Source organism: Carassius gibelio, chromosome B6, assembly GCF_023724105.1.
Source record: "Carassius gibelio isolate Cgi1373 ecotype wild population from Czech Republic chromosome B6, carGib1.2-hapl.c, whole genome shotgun sequence".
NCBI lineage: Eukaryota > Metazoa > Chordata > Actinopteri > Cypriniformes > Cyprinidae > Carassius > Carassius gibelio.
The window spans coordinates 16,090,607-16,115,622 of record NC_068401.1 but is presented as its reverse complement, the minus strand read 5'-3'; the positions used below and the strand labels follow the sequence as shown (position 1 = coordinate 16,115,622).

Genomic DNA, 25,016 nt, shown 5'->3' with positions numbered 1-25,016 from the left:
GGATTAACATTTCCAAAGTTAATTGAGAGAGGCTGGAATGGAGAGCATGTGTGGATATGTGTGCCCATCTACTCATGTGTCGAGAGGATTATGGGATAAGACTGTGGTTTGACAAGTGTGTTTTATGCGATTTCTCTTGCATTACCCGGTCAAGTTCAAGCGTGAACTTCTGATCCCAAGATTGGTTGCTAACTGGCTTCCAATGGGTCTGTCCCACAACGGTGTTGTCCAGCTTCAGGACGGCACTGATTTCATCTGTCATAATAGTGCAAAACAACCCTTTAACTATTATTTTAGAACAAAAACATGACAAGTTCATTAGGGATGTCTTTTATAAAAATACTCCCAAAACATGTCTGTCTGCATAAAATAAAAATAATAACATATAGACAAAAATACAAAAACAGTAATATTCTGAAATGTTCAATTACAATTTAAAAAGTAACCTATTTCTGTAATGGCAAAGCTGAAGCCATTATCCAGTCTTCAGGGTCACGTGATCCTTTACAAATAATTTCAGATTTGGTACTCAAGAAACATTTCTATTTATATTATCATAGCTGAAAAAAATTGTGCAGCTTTATACTTTTGTGAAAGCTGTGATTTTCTTTCCCACGATTTTTTGAAAAATATCAATTTCAGAATAACAGCATTTATATGAAGTATAGATATTTGAAATACGAGATATTTTATAACATTACAAATGTCTTTATGGTCAATTTTGATCAATTTAATGTGCCCTTGCTGAATAATTATAATTAAAAAAAATGATCTTAAAAACAACAATTACAACAAAAAACATATTGACCCCAAACTTTTGAATGGTAGTGTATTCACAGCCTACAAGTTAAAACAAGTGTTATTTTCAATTTAACAGCAGAGACAATGAGTGAAGATGAAATAAAGTTAAGCAAAATGCCACGTTTCACTTAAATGTGATTGATAAATGTAGTTTAATGCGTCTGAATTTATCTTACTTTACAGTGGTTACTCAATTTTTTCCGTTTCAGAATAAAACAGTGAAGTACAATGGCCATGAATGAGATTAACTTGGATTTTTTTTTTTTTTTTTACTAGCATTTAAAACAAATATAAAGCCACTCAACTGGACAGATCGTCAGACTTGGAGAGCGTTCGGCTGCTGCCAGATTTGTTCTTGTTTCCTCGGCTCATAAATGAGGATCGTGCCTCACTGGGGCTCCAGCCGGGCAGGGAAACAGATGCTGTCTTAGAGCGACCTGGGACGTTCTCCAGGAGGTCCTGACAGCCCATGAGCCTCACGTCTAATGTGCCTGTGGATTTACAACAGAAAGCCAACTCAGAGCCAAAACGCTGCGTGATCTGAGATGTAAATCACCGAACGCATCTATTCTGATTAACACAAGATAATAAGTGTGCTACAAATGCAAATGTCTATTTCAAGACACACACAGTGGTTACAGAGCCTTATATGGAAAGCACTACGAGTCTATAATGGTAACGCAAGCTCTCATTCTCCTTCAGAGGGAAGGTCAAAGTTGTGTGTGATAAAGCAAAGGGTGGGGGAGGGGACCACTGGGTGCCAAGTATGTTGACACAGTGTGAAAAGTCGAATGCAGTTCCTGCATGCCTATACCCAGACAGCTGTTACCCTTCTCAAACGGGGCTATATGTGCAGAACCATGTGTTGTGATAAAGGACTAAAATGCCTGTTCACACTAGGAGAGAATATCTGGAGTGAACAAGACTATAAATTGAAACAATGAATTCCCATGGATCTGTTAACAGACTAAATTCGTCTGAAGACTGGAAGAATTACTGGAAGAGTTTTTATTCCCCATGTATAGGTTGTTTTTTCTTCTACCAGTGCCAAAACATATCTACCAATAAAATATAAGCATATGGATTTTGGGAATTGCTCCTACATACTCCAGTACAATTCGGGGGGTGCTATTTTACCAACTAGTATTGCATGCTAAATGAAGAAGAATCCTGCATATAGTAGAATCCATTTGCTTTCTCTTATTTCAATTTGGTGATGCTTCAGAAGTTCTGGCCTTAAGGCTTTAATTCACATATAAACACTGATGAATACATGAATAGAGCACATTAAACATGGTCAAACGGCATTTCAAACATATTTGCTTGACAAGTCACAACAAACGCTGTTGTGACAAGCAAATACTTTTGAGCTTCCATTTTCCATATTGGATGTGCAATGATCAATGATTTATTTGAATAAAAGCCTAAACTAAATTAATCCTCAATTCATAAAGATTCACTTTTATGAAATTTCCGAAGCATCATATTTTTAGTGGAATGGCTTTCAATGGAGAGACAGAAATCTCACAGGTTTCATTAAAAATATCTGTACCTCTGCATTTTATGAATGGCAGACAATCTAAAAGATGCACTGTGCCACCTGGACTGGAGTGAATTTGGTTTTATGACAAATGTTTGATGAAAATTGGGTTTGTTTTGAGATTCACTTCACTTTTGCACTTTTCTCCCAGTGTGAATAGGTTTTAACCCCATTACAAGCCGTCTAATTTCTAAAACCAAACTAAAATGTAAACAAGCAAATACCATGTGACTATGAATTCTGTTATGTTACCGGTCAGAGCAGCTGGTTTGGCCACAGTGCTGTACTTGTTGCTGGTGGACATGATGCTTTGGCGGGGACTGAGAGGTGGGGAGGACACCATTGCTAACTCCTCCATAATCAGATTGCTCTTCGGGTGATTTCTGGGCAGCTCACTGAGTCTCTGCTCCAGAGAGAACTTCAGCAGGTCCAGCTTCTGACTGGACTCATTCAAGCGTGCTTGTGCCTGCAAGAAAGTCAGACAATGCTTTCAAATGCTTACAGACATAAATACTCACATTTTGAATGTGACAGAGCTGCCTCTAAAAATAAGAAATTACAAATCTCCATGAGACAAAAGGTCTTAATACTAGAAACTGTTGTAGATTATTATTTTTATTATTATTATTATTATAAAATGCCAATTTTAATCATTTTAAATAATAATTACTGTGAAATAATTTTACATTTATATTTATTTATTTATTTATTAATATATAATATCACAATAAAAAAAATCTGAATTGTGTTTTTCCAAACCATTCAACTCTATTAAAATGTTCTTCAGCTTTCGTATATTATATATATATATATATATATACATATATATATATATATATATATATATATATATACATATATATATATATATATACATATATATATATATATATACATATATATATATATACATATATATATATATATATATATATATATATATATATATATATATATATATATATATATATATATATATATATATATATATATATATATATATATATACACAGTATTGTTCAAAATAATAGCAGTACAATGTGACTAACCAGAATAATCAAGGTTTTTAGTATATTTTTTATTGCTACGTGGCAAACAAGTTACCAGTAGGTTCAGTAGATTGTCAGAAAACAAACAAGACCCAGCATTCATGATATGCACGCTCTTAAGGCTGTGCAATTGGGCAATTAGTTGAAAGGGGTGTGTTCAAAAAAATAGCAGTGTCTACCTTTGACTGTACAAACTCAAAACTATTTTGTACAAACACTTTTTTTTTCTGGGATTTAGCAATCCTGTGAATCACTAAACTAATATTTAGTTGTATGACCACAGTTTTTTGCTGCTGTGTGGCATGGAGTCAACCAACTTGTGGCACCTCTCAGCTGTTATTCCACTCCATGATTCTTTAACAACATTCCACAATTCATTCACATTTCTTGGTTTTGCTTCAGAAACAGCATTTTTGATATCACCCCACAAGTTCTCAATTGGATTAAGGTCTGGAGATTGGGCTGGCCACTCCATAACATTAATTTTGTTGGTTTGGAACCAAGACTTTGCCCGTTTACTAGTGTGTTTTGGGTCATTGTCTTGTTGAAACAACCATTTCAAGGGCATGTCCTCTTCAGCATAGGGCAACATGACCTCTTCAAGTATTTTAACATATGCAAACTGATCCATGATCCCTGGTATGCGATAAATAGGCCCAACACCATAGTAGGAGAAACATGCCCATATCATGATGCTTGCACCTCCATGCTTCACTGTCTTCACTGTGTACTGTGGCTTGAATTCAGAGTTTGGGGGTCTTCTCACAAACTGCCTGTGGCCCTTGGACCCAAAAAGAACAATTTTACTCTCATTAGTCCACAAAATGTTCCTCCATTTCTCTTTAGGCCAGTTGATGTGTTCTTTGGCAAATTGTAACCTCTTCTGCACATGCCTTTTTTTTAACAGAGGGACTTTGCGGGGGATTCTTGAAAATAGATTAGCTTCACACAGACGTCTTCTAACTGTCACAGTACTTACAGGTAACTCCAGACTGTCTTTGATCATCCTGGAGGTGATCATTGGCTGAGCCTTTGCCATTCTGGTTATTCTTCTATCCATTTTGATGGTTGTCTTCCGTTTTCTTCCACGTCTCTCTGGTTTTGCTCTCCATTTTAAGGCATTGGAGATCATTTTAGCTGAACAGCCTATCATTTTTTGCACCTCTTTATAGGTTTTCCCCTCTCTAATCAACTTTTTAATCAAAGTACGCTGTTCTTCTGAACAATGTCTTGAACGACCCATTTTCCTCAGCTTTCAAATGCATGTTCAACAAGTGTTGGCTTCATCCTTAAATAGGGGCCACCTGATTCACACCTGTTTCTTCACAAAATTGATGACCTCAGTGATTGAATGCCACACTGCTATTTTTTTGAACACTTCCCTTTCAACTAATTGCCCAATTGCACAGCCTTAAGAGCGTGCATATCATGAATGCTGGGTCTCATTTGTTTTCTGAGAATCTACTGAACCTACTGGTAACTTGTTTGCCACGTAGCAATAAAAAAATATACGAAAAACCTTGATTATTCTGGTTAGTCACATTGTACTGCTATTATTTTGAACAATACTGTATATATATACACACACACACACACACACACACACACACACACACACACACAGGGACTGCACTTTCCTACAAGTTCATCTCATTAATTCTATACTCATTAATTCTTTATAGTCAAACAAAGCTGGTTTCTGTCAGGCAGTAGGTGTGACATTTCATGTATGTTGTATTACAAAAAAAATAAAATAATTTAAAGGACATTTTTAAATAAAAGTTATTTAATCCTCCAACAAATGGGGAAAAACTGAGTATAACACACACAGGAATAAAACAATTGCATGATAGCTCTAAAGACCATTTAACCACTCTGTGTCATACCACATTTATGGTGTAAAGTGAGAAAAGCTGTAAACATTTGGCCCTTGAGGCAATGTAGGCTATTAAAAGTATATAGTTAAATGAATAACTTCATAAAATGGATACAGATACCTCTGAATGAGCTTTCTTCTCCGTCACCTTCCCTGTTCCCAGCAGTTTCATCACATTCTTGGCACCTTCTGCCACAGCAGACTCTATCCGGAAGTGATGTCGGAGCTCCTCTATCCTCAAGTCCAGAGGACTGATTATAGACTTGCTTGAAGTCACTGCAAACATCAGATTTATGTTTTATTGCCACACTCCTGCCCATTTAAATTGCAAATCACAGATATAAATAGAGAGGAAATCAGCTAAACCACATACCGTCATTGTTCTCATAGTTCATCTCGCTGGTCTGACTGGCTTTGAGAATCTGCATTCGAATGAACTCTATCTTAGTCTTACTGTCTTGAAGCATCTGTTGAGCTGCTGCGAGCAGTTTGCGGTCCTACAGATGAAGCCACAAGAGGAGGGAAAAAGAAAAAAAAACAGAAGAGGAGTTTACAAAAGAACAGAGGACTGAAAAGTGCACAAAAAGCACTTTAATTACAAGTATTATTTCAGATACATAGATCATAAACCTTCAAAAATAGATACACACTTCGGTTCCATTTCTATTTCAAATAAATGCTGTTCTTTTGAACTTTCTATAAAAAAAAAAAAAAAAACCTGAATACATTTTTTTAAATATTTTTGTAGAAATTGTGATAAAACTGCATGACACTGATAATATGAAATGATTTTAGTCCCTCACCTCAGCAAATTAGAAAGATTTCTGAAGAGTCTTGTGAAAATCTCACTTTGCCATCATTACTTTAAACATGTTATGTATCTTAAACTAAAACTTCACAATATTTCTACATTTTTATTTGAAACAAATGCAGCCTTGGTTAGCATCAGAGGCTTTAAAAAAAAACATTAAAATAACCGTACAGACTTAAATCTTTGCTACAGCAATGCATGAACCAAGGTTTCATGACATTTTGATTTAAATGTAGATTAAGTAATGATCCCTTTATAGATTTCAATATTTCAAAACATATTACTGCGTAGCACTCATTCATTATTTATTTGTTTTAACGACATATCAGCAACAATGGCTATATTCATGCCAACATTAACGGTTTATCATTATCATTTCACTACATCAATTTACAATAATATTACATTGCTTAAAAAGCAATCACTACTCAAAAACAGACAAGTAACAACAACAATAATTATACAAATCATATAAAATATTAACATTTAATCAGTGATAAAAAAAAAAAAATTCTACAATTCTTCTATGTTAGAAGAACTAAAATAAGATCATATACGATTGGACATTTTATTAAAATGTGTTTTGCACTCAAATTATTCTTACACAAGTGACAAACCGGTTGAAAACTGGTCTTGAATGTCTAATTCGACATCTTATCAACCCGGTCATATCGATTTTCAAAACAGCAATTTTTGAAACTGGTACTTCTTCCATTTACGACTGGATTCACCTCATATAGTTTGTTGTACAGTATATACATTCACTCCATTCAATTTGCCATTTCTTATTAAAGTACAGATTTACTTATAAAACACATTCCCATTTTATTGGCATATGAAAGACTATATCTTTTAGGGAAAGAAAAAAAAAAAGAAAGAATGACTTTATTCAAAAATTCGCCCATTTTTGGGAGTATCCACTGATCAGGACACACGAGGGTGAGTAATTAGTGACAGTTTATGTTTACTTTAATACTTTACTACTTGTACTTTGGTCTTAATTTATATTCTTAATATATCTTATTTAAAAGTTATTAAAAGTAAAAACGAAAACGAAACTATCCAAAACTCGTCTGAAGTGAAAAGGGATGTTTGCTCATCACACCAAACATTGAAATCAGTGACCGAGTCAGGAATCTCTGTGGACTAAACTTCCTGTAAGCAGCCATTACTGGGCTGACGTTACCTTAGAGGCCTTTCCTCCGGATGTCTAAAGCAGCTGGGAACCTGCATGCAGGAATCGCCACTTAAAAAAAAAAACATCACATACCAGTTGACGCGTTTTTTTTTTTTTTTTTTTTTTCACACAGTCCAACCAATGGTGCAAGTTTGGGAAGGGAATACCTGCTTGGCCCAGCATTTAAAGACAAAGAGTTAGCAATTCCCTTCGGTGCCACAAGTGGCACAAAAACACAGCTTTAAAGTTCTTAAACAGAGAAGTTATGGGCCAGCAGAAATGTGGGAGTATCATTTAATCAGTGCGAGTCAGCTTGTTTTTATAAAAGTTTTTTAAAGGGTACTAGCCGTTCATACATCTGGAAAGAAGTCAGACTCCATTCAGTTCTGCCTCCCTGTGTTTATCACTTCATATATTTCCAGCCGAAGACTTTGCTGATTTCACAGAACTCCTTTGTGAGTCCTAGACGCTAATTTTAGGCACACAGCCTCTTTAATTAACAGCGTCGTTCTTGATAAAAGGGAGGAAAGGAGGGTCGGACACTCTAGACCAAAGCCAAGTCAAACCATGAGAGCGATTCTACTGATACTACATGCATGTTTTCAGACACACTACATGCACAGCACCAAAGCCTGATTTCCTGAGGGGGAGGGTGGAGAAACATAACTGAACTGTTCTATTCCAGTTCTCCTTAATGTCAGCTGCACCCTTGGGGGTTCCAACCATGACATTGGCATATGTGTATAAATGAGTCTAGTCTGGCTTCCTTTACCTCTTTTGGAAAAAGGAGAGGAGATTTCAGTCAATTTTAGGGGACATGTTTGCTAACATCTGTTTTCATTTCTTGTGATGAATCTTGTCTCCCAAGATCCTTAAGAGATCAAACGGCTTATCCTCTCTGGGAGTAAAAGAAAAGTACAGTATGTAGTGTAACAAAGAGATGAAGATTATTTTTGAAATACTTTTCCTTTTCCAGCTTAATATAGTGGGTACGGAAAGTATTCAAACCCCTTTACATTTTTCACTCTTTACTGCAGCCATTTGCTAAAATCATTTGTTAATTTTATTTTCCTCATTCATTTACACACAGCACCCCATATTATTCACGAGTTCACCCTTACATCTAATCTGAAGGCGAATAATAGGCATATTTTGGCATGCTGTCCTGGGAGAGGGGTCCGGGCCCGGAGCACAGCCCGAACCCAAATAACTCCCCCATCCCCAATTTGGGATAAATAGATTAGAAGTGAGGAGTTGGGGTGGAGGAGGGATGCCGAAAAAACTGTAGTGGGACAGGAGGTAGGAAGACTGGATATATATACGCTTGTGTGCTATTTAAGATGATTAGCTAAATGAGATGCACCTGTGCCAAATTGGATGATTATCTGATCGTGCTTCTCCCGAACTTTGTTAATAAAACAACGTGTTACCATGGTACCAAATTTTCAGTATTTCCAATAACAGGGAAAATCCACGGTTCTGGGTACCAATGCAAAACACAAAAATATGCTAATAAAAAATAAACTTTTTTTCACTAAAAATAAAACCATTGCCATTCTTTATACTAATTTACAATGGTGTTTAAAGTTGTTCTAAAAGTATTATAATTATGAAAAACAGTAAACAAGTTTCACCCAAATTGAATGTCTTTTAATTAATGAAATGTAAAAATTATATTTTTTGGTAAATAAAGGGGATTTGCTATTAAAATTTAAACATGGGAGACATATTGTGTGATTTATTTCTTAAAAAAAAATTTTTTATTATTATTTTTTAACAGTAGTAGCAGTATCACATACATTCTACTAAATAATATAAATATTTCTAGCACAATGCCTTAATGTAAAAGTTTACTTTTATTTTGACGGGCTACTTTTATTTTGACACTGGTTTTACTCAAATGAAACGGTAAAATGCTTGAGAACAGTTCTGGTGATGTTGTTTATGTATTTATGTCCTCATTGAGACAGCAGATGCTGAAATTAATGCAAGCGTCACGCGCTTCAGTCTATGTTGTAAACAAACCCGTAAATCTCTGCCATTTATTCATTCACACAGACATGCGCAGAACATGCAGGGTTTATATTTCAACCAACTTTTGCGGCTTAACATTTACAGATACTGGTCCATGCGGAGATTTGATTTGATTAATTTGTGCTAACTTTGACAAGTTCCATGGCTGTCCATATTAAAATGTACGTTTTATTTTCATGACCTGGATTTTTTGATTCCGTCCGCGGAAATCATTGCACTGTATGCATCAAGAACTGGGTTGACCGGTCAACCTGTCAATTTTTTTTTTTTTTGTATTGACTTGGTACCGAAGTACCGGTTCTTTTGACAACATTACCCCATATTGACAGAAAAAATAATTTTTGCACAATAATTAAAAAAGAAAAACTGAAATATCACATGCTCCTAAGTATTCAGACCCTTTGCTGTGACACTCATATATTTAACTCAGGTGCTGTCCATTTCTTCTGATCATCCTTGAGATAGTTCTAAACCTTCAATTGTGTACAGCTGTGTTTGATTATACTGATTGGACTTTATTAGGAAAGCCACACATCTGTCTATATAAGACCTTACAGCTCACAGTGCATGTCACAGCAAATGAGAATCATGAGGTCAAAAGGAATTGCCTGAAGAGCTCAGAGACAGAATTGTGGCAAGGCATAGATCTGGCCAAAGTTGCAAATAAATTTCTGCTGCACTTAAGGCTCCTAAGAGCACATTGGCCTCCATAATTATTAAATGGAAGACATTTGGGACGATCAGAACCCTTCCTAGAGCTGGCTGTCTGGCCAAACTGAGCTATCGGGGCAGAAGAGCCTTGGTGAGAGAGGTAAAGAAGGAAAGAAAGTTGTAGAAAGTCAACCATCACTGCAGCCCTCCAACAGTCGGGGCTTTATGGCAGAGTGGCCCTACGGAAGCCTCTCCTCAGTGCAAGACACATGAAAGCCTGCATGGAGTTTGCTAAAAAACACCTGAAGGACTCTTGTCTGATGAGACCAAGATAGAACATTTTGGCCTTAATTCTAAGCGGTATGTGTGGAGAAAACCAGGCACTGCTCATCACCTGTCCAATACAGTCCCAACAGTGAAGCATCATGCTGTAGGGGTGTTTTTCAGCTGCAGGGACAGGATGACTGGTTGCAATCGAGGGAAAGATGAATGCAGCCAAGTAAGGGGATATCCTGGATGAAAACCTTCTCCAGAGTGTTCAGGACCTCAGACTGGGCCAAGGTTCACCTTCCAACAAGACAATGACCCTAAGCACACAGCTAAAATAACGAAGGAGTGGCTTCACAGCAACTTTGTGACTGTTCTTGAATGGCCCAAGCCAGAGCCCTGACTTAAACCCAATTGAGCATCTCTGGAGAGACCTGAAAATGGCTGTCCACCAACGTTTACCATCCAACCTGACAGAACTGGAGAGGATCTGCAAGGAGGAATGGCAGAGGATCCCCAAATCCAGGTGTGAAAAACTTGTTGCATCTTTCCCAAAAAGACTCATGGCTGTATTAGATCAAAAGGGTGCTTCTACTAAATACTGAGCAAAGGGTCTGAATACCTAGGATCATGTGCTATTTCAGTTTTTCTTTTTTAATAAATGTAAAAAAAAAAAAATGCCAACAATTCTGTGTTTTTCTGTCAATATGCTGTGTGTACTTTCTGTCAATGCTGTGTGTACATTAATGAGGCAAAAAATTAACAAATGATTTTAGCAAATGGCTGCAATATAACAGAGAGTGAAAATTTTAAGGGGTTCTGAAAACTTTCCGTACCCACTGTATATAGAGGTAACACATTTTCACTTGATTTAACTGAAAAATGTAAACAGTGGCTCCATCAAAACATTCTAAACAGCCAAACATTGGTTCAACCAGTGGTATGAGTTTGGGGCAGGACTACTTAATGGCAAAAAGTGGGAATTTTTTTGGAAATGGCCTTTATTATTTTTCCAATGTTACTTTGTAACAAATAAAAAGAGAGAGAGAATCCATGTCCACGTAAATAACTTTTTGACTACTACCTTGGAAGAGCCGTTGGAATACATCTGAATCATATTTTCTGCTCCCTGCTTCACTTTGAGCTCGATGTCAGCCTGTTTCTTCAGAGCGCCCAGTCTGCTATTGTTGGTGGACGTCCGTGCTTCACTCAAGGGGGTATCTGGGGTTGGCGGGCACTCTGATATTGGACAAAAACAATTAAACATCAAAGAGTTAATAAAAAACTAAACCAAGAAACAAAACATTGTTGGGAATGTTGGAGAAATGTGACTAAACATATGGGCAGGAAACACAACAAGATTAGTGATACCACACCTGATCCTTCAGGGCAGGTAGGAAATGCTTAATGCAGGAGAGATAGCAGCACACTGTCATTTTTATGATAGTAAACCACAAAACAAAAACACTGAAAAATAAAGTCTGGCTGATGTGACAGATGATGCTAAAAGTTTGATTAACAGAGAAAAAAATCTTAGTTTTTTGTTTGTAAACCTTTTCTCTAAAAGCCAGACCTTTAACTAAATGGAAAAAGGTCCAGTCCGGTCTAAATAAGTAATTCTGGCCACTTGAACCAGCTACATATACAAGAAGAGATGAATGATTAAATACACAGTTCTGCTAATGAATATTTTATTTAACTGCTATTAAGATAAAGCACCTCAGATTAAAACTGTTTAAACTCGGCCAATAATATTAGAGCTTGCAAGATCGAAAAAAGTGTTTTCTAGGTTGCATATGAATGAGATAGCCTCTTAGTTGTATGTGACTTTCTTCTTTCACAATAATCCAATCAGAGTTATATTAAAAACGGTCCTTGCTCTTTCAAGCTTTTCAATCGGGGTAAGCAGGTGCTTGTTGTCAACAGTTCAGAAGACATGAAAGTGCGTGCATATGTAATAAAACATCCCTCACACGGCTCCGGTGCCTGCTGACTGTCGGAAATCGGAAGATTTACGAATAGTACGTCAGCATTGCATGGTTAGTGATGAGCATGGAGAGAGAACAAAACAAAACGCTGGTCACAAATTAGAAGCATAAAACTAGGATTTGTAAAGAAAACTTTTTTAGGATTTTGAAATAAGCCAAAAGGAGATTGGATTTACTTTGCTAAAGTAAGGAAACTTTATACATTTCCCAGAGGCGCACGCGTCAACCCTCTACATTGCTAGTAAATCACTCACATGAGTCTAAATCTTCATTATGTCTAATATTAGCAAGTGGCTAATAAAATTCTCAGATTTGTGTTAATTGGAGGCTACGTATAAGTTTAGCACCAATATATTTTCACTCGCAAACACTAACTCTGACTGAGGGCTTCAGAGTTTCACTCTCCGTCAAGCAATCTGTGATATTTCTCAGTTCATCTCAATGGATGAACTGAGATGTTCATCCATTGAGCACCTGTATTTGATGTACCATAACCACAAATCGCTGTTCACATATCGCGTCTTTTGCGTGCTAAAGTTCGTTATTTACAATGTAGGATCGCGGTATGCGGGCTCATAATGTAAGTGACGCGCACGCGTTCGTGATGTGCACATTTTTTCCAGGCACGTCCACACCGCATCGAGTTAAAAACATCTCAACTTTTCAGAATGCCACAAGCGCACCGCAGGTCATGTGACAAGAACTAACCAATCAGCTTCATCCTTTCCCGTAACAACGTTGAAAACTCAGCCAAGATGAAGGAACAGCTGATCATAGCTCTATATGGATTTCCATTTTGAAATAAATTTAGTAGCAGAGCTACTGCAAGCGATTTTTAGAGCTGCAAATCCATTTATCCTTTGCTGAAATTTCCGCGTCTTCATGGAGAGAGCACGTCATGGTTGCTTAGCAACGGCAGCCGTCTCAGGGGCGCAACTGCCCGAGCACTTTGGAAAGAAGGAGAAAGGCGCGATATGTGAACGGCCTCTTAATGTGCAAATGGCAATCCCATTGGCTGGCGCTCATCTATTATCGACCCAGTTTTGATTTCAGCAAATCAGTTCAAGCGAAAAACTGTACTGATGTTAAGAGAGTATTTAAAAAAAAAAACTGTGCCATTTTACAAAAATTATATATATATATCTCTCAACCAGTCAGTCTGGCAAGTAAACTAAAATATTTACTACCCAATGGCGATTTAATTGCCAAGGTGTCCGTAGAGGGTTGCGCGTGATGCATGTCTTCCATCTTCCACCTGTCAACCACAGTCCCACAGTCAACAGATGTGAGAAAAAAAAGTGTTTATTACATTTGAAATCTGGATATTTATCTTACAAAAACACGTGGATTCGATACAGGGGCCTTGTATGCTCCCCTCGGAGCCGTGTGAGGAACGTTTTATTACATTTGTGTGCACTTTATTTCATGTCTTCTGAACTATTGACAACAAACACCCGCTTACCCTCATTGAAAGGCTTGGAAGAGCAAGAACAATTTTTTATATAACTCTGATTGGATTAATCTGAAAGAAGAAAGTTACGTACACCTAGGATGCTTCAATGGTGAGTAGAACATGGATGGATTTTATTTTTTGGGTGAACTACCCCTTCAAAACTATTTTTTACATATATTGTTCCCTACCAGAGTAATGTGAAGTGATTTTTAATTTTTTTTGGATACATCAAGAGTTGTGACAACAAAAGTTAAAACTATTAAAATCGTTTTAAGGTATATTCAACACATATTGGAAACATTAAGAACATTGAGAAATCACAACTTGTTAAAACATGTAACAAAATAACATGGCTTTTCTTTTTTTAGCATTTGATGAGTTGTGTAATAAACAGAAATGACATTGATATAATGACACCCAGTGAAGGACTTGTGCAGGCAGGAAAAATGCAAATGTTCTCTCAGGTGACAGTGAGCCAGCTTCTCAAAGACTCTCTGTGAGAACAACTAGGCCATCATGGAAAGACTTGCACAAGATTGAGCAAACACAAACATGAGCAAAAACACCTTAGGAGAAAAAATAAAATAAAAGAAGGGGGCAAAACTGTATAGCCAGTATTAAAGTTGCTTCATCTTGATCAAAACAATACCTAAACTGCTAAAATACTATAATGCAATTTAGAACTTGATCAAGTTAACACAAATGTTTATTTTGTAATTGCTAATTTTGTAATTTTCCCTCTGAAATTTACACACACACACACACACACACACACACACAAACACACACACAATGCACTTCAGGGTTGTTTTATGATTAGCTGAGGTTCAGAATGATGAGATCATCTACTCATGTCCTGACAAGAACACTAACCACAAATTATACACCTGCAAAGATAAGGTGGAAGCCCTGTTTCTGACAGCTCCCTCATGGCATATAGAGGACTAAGGCAAAACATTCAGATTTATAAAACAATAATAGTCAGTAACACAGTATAACTGGTAGCTGAATTGTGACATGCAATACTAAAATTATTTGTTTTAAATATCATATTGCTTATTATTACACACAGCTCATATCAATGGAAAATTGCCTTTTTGTACTGCTTTTTATAATATTAACTTATATCAATGGACAATATGGACATTGTGTACTACTGTTTAATGGTGAATTTGTCACACCACAAAGGACCATTTAAAATTCATTAAAAACATAAAACTTAAACATAAAAAAGGCCCAATAACTGGTTGTGTCAACTACTCACACACAAAATATGCAATATTGTATTTCCCTGTAATTATATAAATAAAAATTACTAAAATTACAAATTACTGCCAGTCATCATTGCATAAAGACAAGCTAGATAATACTGCTGTACTTTGACTATTAAAAAGGCCTGTAATTAAAACCAGGCTTAAAACCAAAGTATCTTACTGGTTTTAAAGTATTTCACTTGACCTTGTTAGAAATAGACCAAACAGGAATGCGATTAATTCCTCCAAGGAGAAGACACCTCCCTGTATGATTCATACTGTATGTTGGGAATTCCCATGATTTCCTTTTTTGTAATTGAGTGCAAAGTGATTATTTCAGATTTCTTAGTAACACATACATAGAGAGGATATGAGAATTCAGAATATTCTTGTATAAATGTTTGTTATTTTTGCTACTGTCTTATGGAAATACTGGAGATGTCCAAGGGTACCATTTATACATATTTCACATATTTAGTTTCATGCATTCTGCACAATAATTTAATAAAAATTCTCATTCATGTCCTGTTAAATTATTAGCAGACAAAACGAGCCAATTGCATTGCAAAAAAAAAAAAAAAAAAAAAAAAAAAAAGGTTTATAGATCCTTCCTTTACTGCTTCTATATACTGATTTTAAGGGGTGGTTATTTGTGATGTAACTTTTGACGTTAGTTAGTGTTGCTGTTGAGCATAAACAATATCTGCAAAGATACTATGTTGAAAGTACAATGCAAATGGAGATATCTGTCTTTTAAAAAAACCCCGGGAGTTACATTTGTGATGTCACAAGCGGAGGGGCGTGACGTTTAGACAGCCAGGTAACCAATCTGAGCCCATCACCTATTTCTGCGGGAGGAGCTTCATAAAGGAATCATCCAGAAGTCCATAGGAGAATGGATAGACCGGTGTAGAATAAAGGAAAATTATGTGAAAAAAAAAAAAAAAAAAAAAAAAAAAAAAAATATTTACCTTTAAGAATTTTAAATGTTTCTTATTTTGACACAGATTACAAGACTACATTTTGGATTTCAAAAGAAAACAAAAGATTGTGCATTCATTTTTGCTATTTACATGCTTGCAACAACATTCAGTCTGTATCTGATATTAATACTAAATTTATAATAGGATCTTGCCATGATAGACATTTGGCCAATAATTTAATGACTACTGAACTACTGTACATTGACAAAAATAATTTCTGGTACAGAACAGCACTAACAATATGAAGGTCATGAGTTCAATTCCGAAGAATGCATAAACAAAGTAAACAGGCATTAAGTAAGTTTTCACTTTAAACTCAAGTAATGCATCTTAAGTTCAGTCCTACATATTCAAAACAAAACAAAAAATGGGAATTCCTCAGCTAATTATACTGAGATTTAGAATATTCCTATAACCTTTTCTAGAAGAGCGAATCCTATTTGTAAACACTTAAAACTTCCTGAAGTTTGGTGAGTGAACAACTGAATCAAGGAACTGTCCAAGAGACATTCAGTCAACATGCAACCTACTGCAATTGGACTAGTTCCTATCTAAAAATGGATCAGAGTAATAAATAAATACACACATAAAACAACTCTGTGGCATATCTAAACACACAGTACTATGTATTAGGGCTGCACAATATTGGGAAAAAATGACATTGCGATATTTTATTTTTCTGCGATATATATTGCGATATTTTTTCTTACAAACAAATGGGGTGAGCACACTTACATTCTCATTTTAAATGATTTAAACATCGACACCATCATGTCAATTGATTAATATGCGCGAGGGAGAGAGAGCAAGACAGAGCTCGTGTTGTTTGAAAACGGCACGCTCTCTCTCGGTCTCTCTCTCTCTCTCTCTCTCTCTCTCTCTCTCTCTCTCTCTCTCTCAATTCAATTCATATTGCTTTATTGGCATGACATACAAAGGTACATATTGCCAAAGCATTGTACATATCAGAATAGAAACAAACAAAACAAAAATACATATATTCATAAGAGAAAAAAAAAAGAAAAAAAAATTACATGCAAAATAAATCCATATACATTTCTATAAACATTGATGGTACTTCTAATGTACTCTCTCTCTCTGTCTATCTTGCGAGCGCTCTCTCTCTAGCAGCAGCGCGCCAGCCCAGCACCGCGTCAGGCACGGTTCTGGTGTGTAAAGACACGGAAAACGCGAGGCAGCCACCACGCTTCTGGGACGCTTCAGACACGTGACGCTCACACCACGCAGCCAGTGTGTCACCGGCCTCTGTCTCTCTCGCACACGCTCTTTCTCTCTGTCTGTCTCACGCGCGCTCTCTCTCTCTCTGTCTCTCTCGCGCTCCCTCTCTCTCTGCCCTGTTAAACTTGCATGTGGTTTTCAGTCCTGTCAATGATAAACTTTCACTCTATGATGGTTTAACTGTGCAATTAATCCACGAATCACATTCGTGGAGCAGCTGGCCCGTACAGTTAATGAATAACAGATCAACTACGACAGCCTACATCGCACATCCTGCGATGTGACTATCGTGGATTCGTACATCGCGATATCAATGCTTAAACGACACATCGTGCAGCCCTACCATGTATGATTCACTGAAGAATCTGTGAAAATAACCAGTAAGTCTCACATTAGCCATGGGCTTGCCCAATACTAAGTGCCAGGAAAGACATGATTTGGCTCCCAATTTTTCTCTAATCCCTCTTTTACCCTCCCTCTCTTAAAGATGAGCAGTTCGCTTCTGCCTGACCAATAAAACATGCGTCTGAATGCACCATACAGTAAACATACCTTAAATTTAAAGCAATGTATAGGCTTGATCTATTTATACCAAGTGTATCCTATACTACAGTTGTGTATTAACAATGACATTGGAATCGCTTTCATTCATTTGATGAATGATAAAAACATTGACAGCCAATCAAAACCCTTGATACTTTAAAGTGTGTGCTGCAATTATGAATAAACAATGTCATCATATGTTGGTGTGGATGCTAATATAGTTATTTTAGTTGTCGTTCTGGGTGTGAAAAAGTCAAGCCAACAAATGTACGTGGATTCAGAGAAACTAAAATAAATTTTTTCAAACAGGTCCCCTGAAGCACTAGCAGAGCAAAGAAATTACAGCCTTGTAATCATGACTTTGCATTCATCATGTTCTCCAAGTCCACAAAGAGTCACACTATAATATAAGTCATAACCCACAACGCCATGATTGCAACATAATGCAACGCATAATGCAACATTTACACACAAAAGGATGCAAAGACTTCATTCATTCGTCGCACTGCTTCTTTTAGGGATGTTCATTTAATTTATTTCACCTAACCGACAGCCGACACTCGTTAACTGATAATTAACCGTTAACCAACAAGATTATTTTAAATTAGGATTACATTAAATTAGAAAGTATAAGTGTTGGTGACCAGTTAAAAATACAAAAATAAAAAAAAAAATTCAAAAAATAATAATTTTACATGTGCAAAAAGCAACAACAGAACACGAGGTTTCACATTGTCATATCACACCACACACCTGCAGCGATTCTGCAAGCGGAGAATATATAGCCTATTCAAAACAAATAATTAGGGCTATACAAGAAATAGAAATGCAAGAAATGCAGCTAAGCTTTTAAAATATTTGTATAAATTAGGCCTACTGGAAAAAAAATTATAAAAAATAAATGGTGCCTGGTGCTTCTTTGCATTAATTTATGATTCATTTTACAGTTTCTAAGTAACATTATACTACTGTAATATTATTTATAATAAAGTTCACAGGGAAATAAAGACAACTGGTTAAATATTCAGTGTTCTTCCTTCTGTAGCAACCTCATGGTGCAAATGACCAACAATATCAAAATTTAACAGCAAGCCTCTTGTATAACCAAAAGCTCAAATGCAAAACCTTCTATTTAGGATAATCCCTTAAACCCCTGGCAAATCATTATCATTGTTCTTTGTTGTGGTGATTTTTTCAACAGTATATTACAGGGTACAGTAATATCCATGGATAACTGTTGTTTTGGACACAAAGTCCTTGGTTGTACAACCAAAGTCGAACAGAAAAAAGTGCTGTGGTTGTACCAAGGTGCAGTAACAGCATACGATGGTAATAACATGGTACTTGGAAAGTATGCCATTATACTGATGATAACAATATTTATGTACCATGTTATTTACAATGTCCCTCAACACAGTTCAAAGAAAGCTACGGTATAACCTTAGTCCAAAACATGGTATTACCATCAAACCAGTCTATTTCCACGGCACTTAGTAAGGCTTGAGATAGATATTCTCAATGATTTTTTATGTTTTATTTTCTATTTGGCCATAGCAGCAAACAATCACAAACGAGTTGATAAGGGATTATTTTCCATGTATCAGTTCAATTTATCTGTTTACCGGATGTTAAATTGATTTAAACTTTTTTTTTTTTTTTTTTTTTTTTTTATAAACCTTAGTAAATACTGCTGTTTATTACTATGGATTAGTATATTGGTGCCTCTATAAAATTATAATTAAATATGGTTCCTTTTGAAAACTTATTTTAACTAGATTTTTATAGCATTTTTAATCTTAGAAATTATGGTTTGTCATTAAATGACTAAAATCAACAAACATTCATTATTAAGCAATTTATGTGCAAAAACATTAGGCCGAAAAATATCAATCAAATCCATTAAAAAAAATGATATTACTATGTTTTTTTCAGTACAATTTTGTCAGTGATTAAAAACAAAAGATACAATAAATACAAAAGCTAAAGAGACAGGAGGAGTGAATTCAGCCATACCTACTAGCTCCTCTGGGTCTTTCACCACTATGTGTGCGTTCAGTTCCTGAAGCTCCTGGTGCAGTTCCTCCACCTTCTTGTTGGACTTTTTAAGCATGTTGTCCACATAAGCCAGACTCTTCTTATCTGTGGTCACCTTCCTCAGGTTCTCAGCTCCTTCTTTGATCTTCAGCTCTTTGCGGATCTCTCGTTTTATCTGGTCCTTGATCTCATCCAGCTTTTGTTGGACCATGGTGTCTGAGAGGTCCAGATTTTGGCCAAGACCAAGACGTTCTGAAACCATCTGACCCCGAGTATCACTCTGAGGAGCAAGAGAGAGAAAGAGATAGCAGAAATGTTTACAATTATCCGAGGCATTCAGAGACATGGAATGCATCCTGGAATGAAGCATCATTCTCAAGATGCAATGCAATGGCAAGTTCTCAGGATAACTGGTCTGCATTGTCAGTGTAATATCCTTTCTGTGCTGCAGAATGATGGAAATTCACTTTCACATGCAAGGTAGAGTGTATGATCCGGTTCAGGTTGTTATGCAACAGAATAAATCACCAGCTAATCAGCTTGAGGAGGCCCAGAGATCTCACAAGAACAATGCAACGCCTTCAGACAAACACAAAGGTCTGAGACAAACACACAATGAAGAAAAGAAAAAAGAAAATCTAGTTAAACCATAAACTTAACTATAAAAAAAGCAAACATTATTTTAATAACTATAAACATAAACATGTAAACTAATACTTATAATACTACTACTAATTAGTGGTCAACTGAAATGTGTTTTTTGACAGCTGATGCCGATTTCTTGGAAAGCGGGGGGGGTGGGGGGTCTTCTAACCAACAGGGCACTCAGTATTCTGGGACATTTGTGTGCATTGGGAATTACATTTTCAAATAAAGCCAAGGTACATTTTACATAGAGCACACAGAGAAAATTACATGAATAAGACCGTGGGCAAATGTATAAAGTGCAGCATAATTTGAAATCACGAGTTTAAAGTTTAAAGCATTCAATTCACGCGGACCGACCGTCACACAGAGAACACACGATCATGTAGGATACACATTTCACAATATCTCACAGCTGGATTCAACTAAGTTTGCAAGGTTTTTATTGAAATTAAATGTTCATTAGTCATTCAAAGATTTGTTTAAATTATATAAATGCCTATTTGCTTAATGCTGACGGCAAACGAGAAATAACTATAATGTTTGCTTTTATATTACTAATAGGTCTAATATAAAAGCAATTGTTATAATACTTTCTGTATACATTAATTCCTTTGTTTAACCGTTCTATCTGATTATTAAACAGACTTCTATTTGTATTAGACAGAACTGTTAACAATGACCATAAACAAGACAGAGAGTGTGAGCACTGTGCGCGCTCGGGCATTGCCGCTCTCAGCGCTCTCAAAATAAAAGTCCCACCTCGAGCACATCGGCCAAGCAGAAAATTTTATTGGCCGATGCCGATATTTGACAAATATCAGCCGATATATCGGCCTTGGCGATATCAGTCGACCACTACTACTACTAATAAAAATATAGGAAACATTTGGAGAAAAATGAGGGGAATTGGATCATGAATGGATCATGAGAGGACTTATTTTCAGGTGCTAGCATAATTGTGCCATATGTTTGCCCAAAAAGGCTTTGCCATCGGCCTGACAAACAACTATATTTTTTTCATTTTATTAGACTCAACTGAATCTGACAGTCAAGAAGTTTTGCTAGGGTCCTCTTTAAGAAGTAATTTTCGTGTTCCTTTATCTATTTACTTTTTCCATGAATGCACCATATGACTGATTTGGGGAAAGTAATTTTTTTTTTTTATTAAAATGTGGATTTATATCATAACCTTAGCCATACTGACAGTAACTCGATTATTGAACTGAACTGACTCCACACTGAATCACAATTGATCTAAATAACTTCACTACTGTTTTCTGCAGAACTGCTTTACAGCTGAAATTGAAGTGTTTCAAAAGAGATCAATTTTGCAATATTAATAATGTTATAGTCCTGTTTACTACTATAAAGCTGCTTTGAAACAATCTGAAATTGTATATAGCACTAGTACATAAATGCGAATTGACTTGTTGAAATGAAATAATGCCAAGCATTAGGCATCAAAAATGACAGAAAAAAAGATGAAAATTGTGTCATTATTTACTCTCCATCATGTTGTTCCAAACCTTTAGGAAATTCGGTAACACTATTTTACGGTGTCCTTGTTAACTAACACAACAACATGTACTTAGTATTATAATAGTAAAGATATTTTGAAGAATGTCTAAGCAAATAGTTGCTGGTACCCATTGTCTTCTATATTACCTTTTCCATACTACAAAAGACAATGGCCACCAGCAACTGTTTAAGACATCTGCACCAATTCACCATTTATAAGACATTAAGGACAGTTTGTCTTCATCCATCCAACAGACTCTTGGATGATGCAAGTGCTCGCTTTAGTAAGGTTAAAGGATTCATCAAAACAAGTTCAACTGGGAATTATTTTCCACCTTAGGTCAGTTCAGTGCACAGCCTTCTCACTACAACATGGTTCTCAAAGTTCACACAAACATGCCTGTGTGGTGAATGAGAAGACCCCTCCTGAGAAAGATTTATAGACATACAGCAAACATGGGGTTTGGCATTCAGAGCGCATGTTATCAGCAGGGTGGGGTCAGCACACACAGATCACTGACTGAGGAGTCCAACTGCTTCAAATCAACTAGATGTGGCCACACAGAGCGATAAAACTCAAGTGCTGTGATTTAAAACTAGAGGCTTCCTGAAAAAAAAGAGAAGAATCAACATCTAGAAGGTCACCACAAACTTTAAAGTGCAATGGTCCATAAATAGTAAAGCTATTGCCTATATCCACAAGAAATCATATCAGTTTTAGTGGCAGTGGAAGAAGAAAAATAAATAAATAAATACATTTACTAATGCATCACAATTCTTTTAATGATTATTTTTTATAATAATCAATATGTCGATTATATATTTGATGAATTGAATCAAGGTTTAAAAATGCAAAAAATTTTCCTCAGTGTTTATTTTAAGTTATTATAAAATGCCCAATATTGTCCTCCAAAAAATGTGCTATGAACACAAATAAAGTGATGCATTTATGTGTGCTATATACAGCGGATAAAATAAGTATTGAATATAGGGTTGGACAATATATCGAACTATATGATCATGCGCATTTCGTCAGTAAAGTAGTTTCCGTGATTAGCAGTAAATCAAAAAATGAAAATAAATATTAAAACTAAGCAATTTCACACGCACAGCGCCTCATAGCAGCTATTATGATATTCAGTATATGGAAACATTTTGACATTTGCACATAATGAAATCATCTGATTCTAGGTTATTTTGCTCGCAAACACTTTTATATTAGGCTTCTATGTAAAATAGAACGATTGCGTCCTCGCACCTAAGAAAGAACATGGGGAGGGGAGTGGTTGGGAACTCTGAAGGAGGCTGAAGACTGATGCAGCAGTTCAATTCAGCTTTACTCCAAATATATCAACTTTTTCAACCCGTTTTCAATACTTTATATTTAACGTGTTCGTTTATGTCCAATATTAGTGTTAAACTGTTGGACTTTAAATCTACTATTGATTTTCATTGTTGACTGATTTTGCTGAATATTTAGACTGATAACTTCCATGCGCAGATGCAGCAGAACATAAATACAATTTGAAACCTTTTGTTGTGTGCATGTCTTTTTTATATTTTATGTCATTATTATAAGAACAGATTGGATCACTATATAAATGTTTTATGTACAGGTGCTTTAGCAATGGTAGCACTCGCTAACTGGCTCAAGGACTCCTCTCAGTGCCAATCACAACAGACTTAGCCAGCTGAACAATCAGAGAAGAGTAGGCTTATGGAAGGGAGGGGTTTGCTCCGAACTTGCTTGGAACTAATCATTTTGAAATCACTGGCAAATGACTGTAATATTAAATGTATATCCTGAGAAAATTACAATGTTTTCTGACCTGAACCTGTTATAGGGACTCCAACACAATATTAGGACACTTAAAAATACCATATGACCTGCTTTAAGAATTTCAAACGATAAATACTTGATGGATGACTTAACAGATCATGCATATACAAATCATAATTTGTATATAAATCAACTGTTACTTTTAACCTTAACAATAGGGTTCCCTGTATGGTGTACATTACCAGTTATGTTTAAAAAAATACAATAAAATTATTCTCTTCTGCTCACCACGCCTTCCTTTATTTATTCCAAATTACAGCAAAAGCAGTAATATTTTGAAATAGTTTTACTATTTAAAATAGAGGTTTCATATCTGAATATAATTTATAAATGTAATTTATTCATGTGATCAAAGCTGAATTACTCCAGTCTTCACGTGTCACATGATCCTTCAGAAATTATTTATATAATTATTATTATTATTATCAGTATTTAGAAAAGTTGAGTAAAACTTTTACTCAAATTAATAGTGATCAAAAGTGATGATAAACACAATTATAATGTTACAAAAGTACCATTTCAGAAAAACACTGTTCTTCTGAACTTTCTATTCATCAAAGAAACCTGAAAAAATTCTACTGCTGTTTTCAACATACTATTAATAATAATAAATGTTTATTTTTTGAGCTGCAAATCAGAATAATTTCTGAAGTATTGTGTGACTGGATTAATAATGCTAAAAATGCAGCTTTGAAATCACAGTAATAAATGACATTTTAAAATAAATTAAAAAAATTTTTTTTTTTAAATAGTAAAATAGTTTTGCTGTTTTTTGGATCTTTAAAACAACAACAACAACAAAAAAATCTTACTGTTCAAAAACTTTTGACTGGTAGTGTACTTAATCGCAAGCTTGTTAATTATTCCTGAATAATTCTCACTCCTGGCTGAACAAAAAAACTGGCAGCCCTGTTTGAACGAAGTTGAAGTTTAAGGTTCCCTGAACAACATATACAAAATTCATTGTAGCCTACAAGTCAACGTTAGATCTTTTGCTTCGACGATTGGTTAATGAGGTGATAGAAGTAAGAAATACGTTTCAATACACTAACATTTGAAGGTAATGTAGGAATATATAGCTAATGTGGGGTAATGTAAAGTAATCAGCAATCATAGGATTTATTCATGCTTTTTTTTATGCCAGGTTGGAGTTATACTGATTTTCTGTCATGGTCTATGGACCCCTTGAATTAGCCTTGGCCACCCCCTGGCCACCCATGTATAACGGGTCACAAGAAGGGAATGGAAGATGTAAACTGGTTTTCAGAGCCAAGAACCTTGTGTGGATGGAGAACTACCTCACTTTCCTCC

General features: G+C 35.7%; 1 protein-coding gene across 2 annotated transcripts in view; it reads right to left on the bottom strand.

Annotated features, from left to right (window-relative positions):
- Window positions 1-25,016, bottom strand: part of pkn2b (protein kinase N2b) — a 41,323-nt gene that overhangs the window by 9,936 nt on the left and 6,371 nt on the right. For both annotated transcript variants that reach the window (XM_052559284.1, XM_052559285.1), the window contains exons 2-8: window positions 19,679-19,979; window positions 11,291-11,445; window positions 5,640-5,763; window positions 5,388-5,542; window positions 2,594-2,807; window positions 1,107-1,292; window positions 146-255 (exon numbers count right to left, since the gene is read on the bottom strand). In XM_052559284.1, coding sequence (XP_052415244.1) covers window positions 146-255; window positions 1,107-1,292; window positions 2,594-2,807; window positions 5,388-5,542; window positions 5,640-5,763; window positions 11,291-11,445; window positions 19,679-19,979 — 1,245 coding nt within the window. The remainder of the gene's footprint in view (window positions 1-145; window positions 256-1,106; window positions 1,293-2,593; window positions 2,808-5,387; window positions 5,543-5,639; window positions 5,764-11,290; window positions 11,446-19,678; window positions 19,980-25,016) is intronic.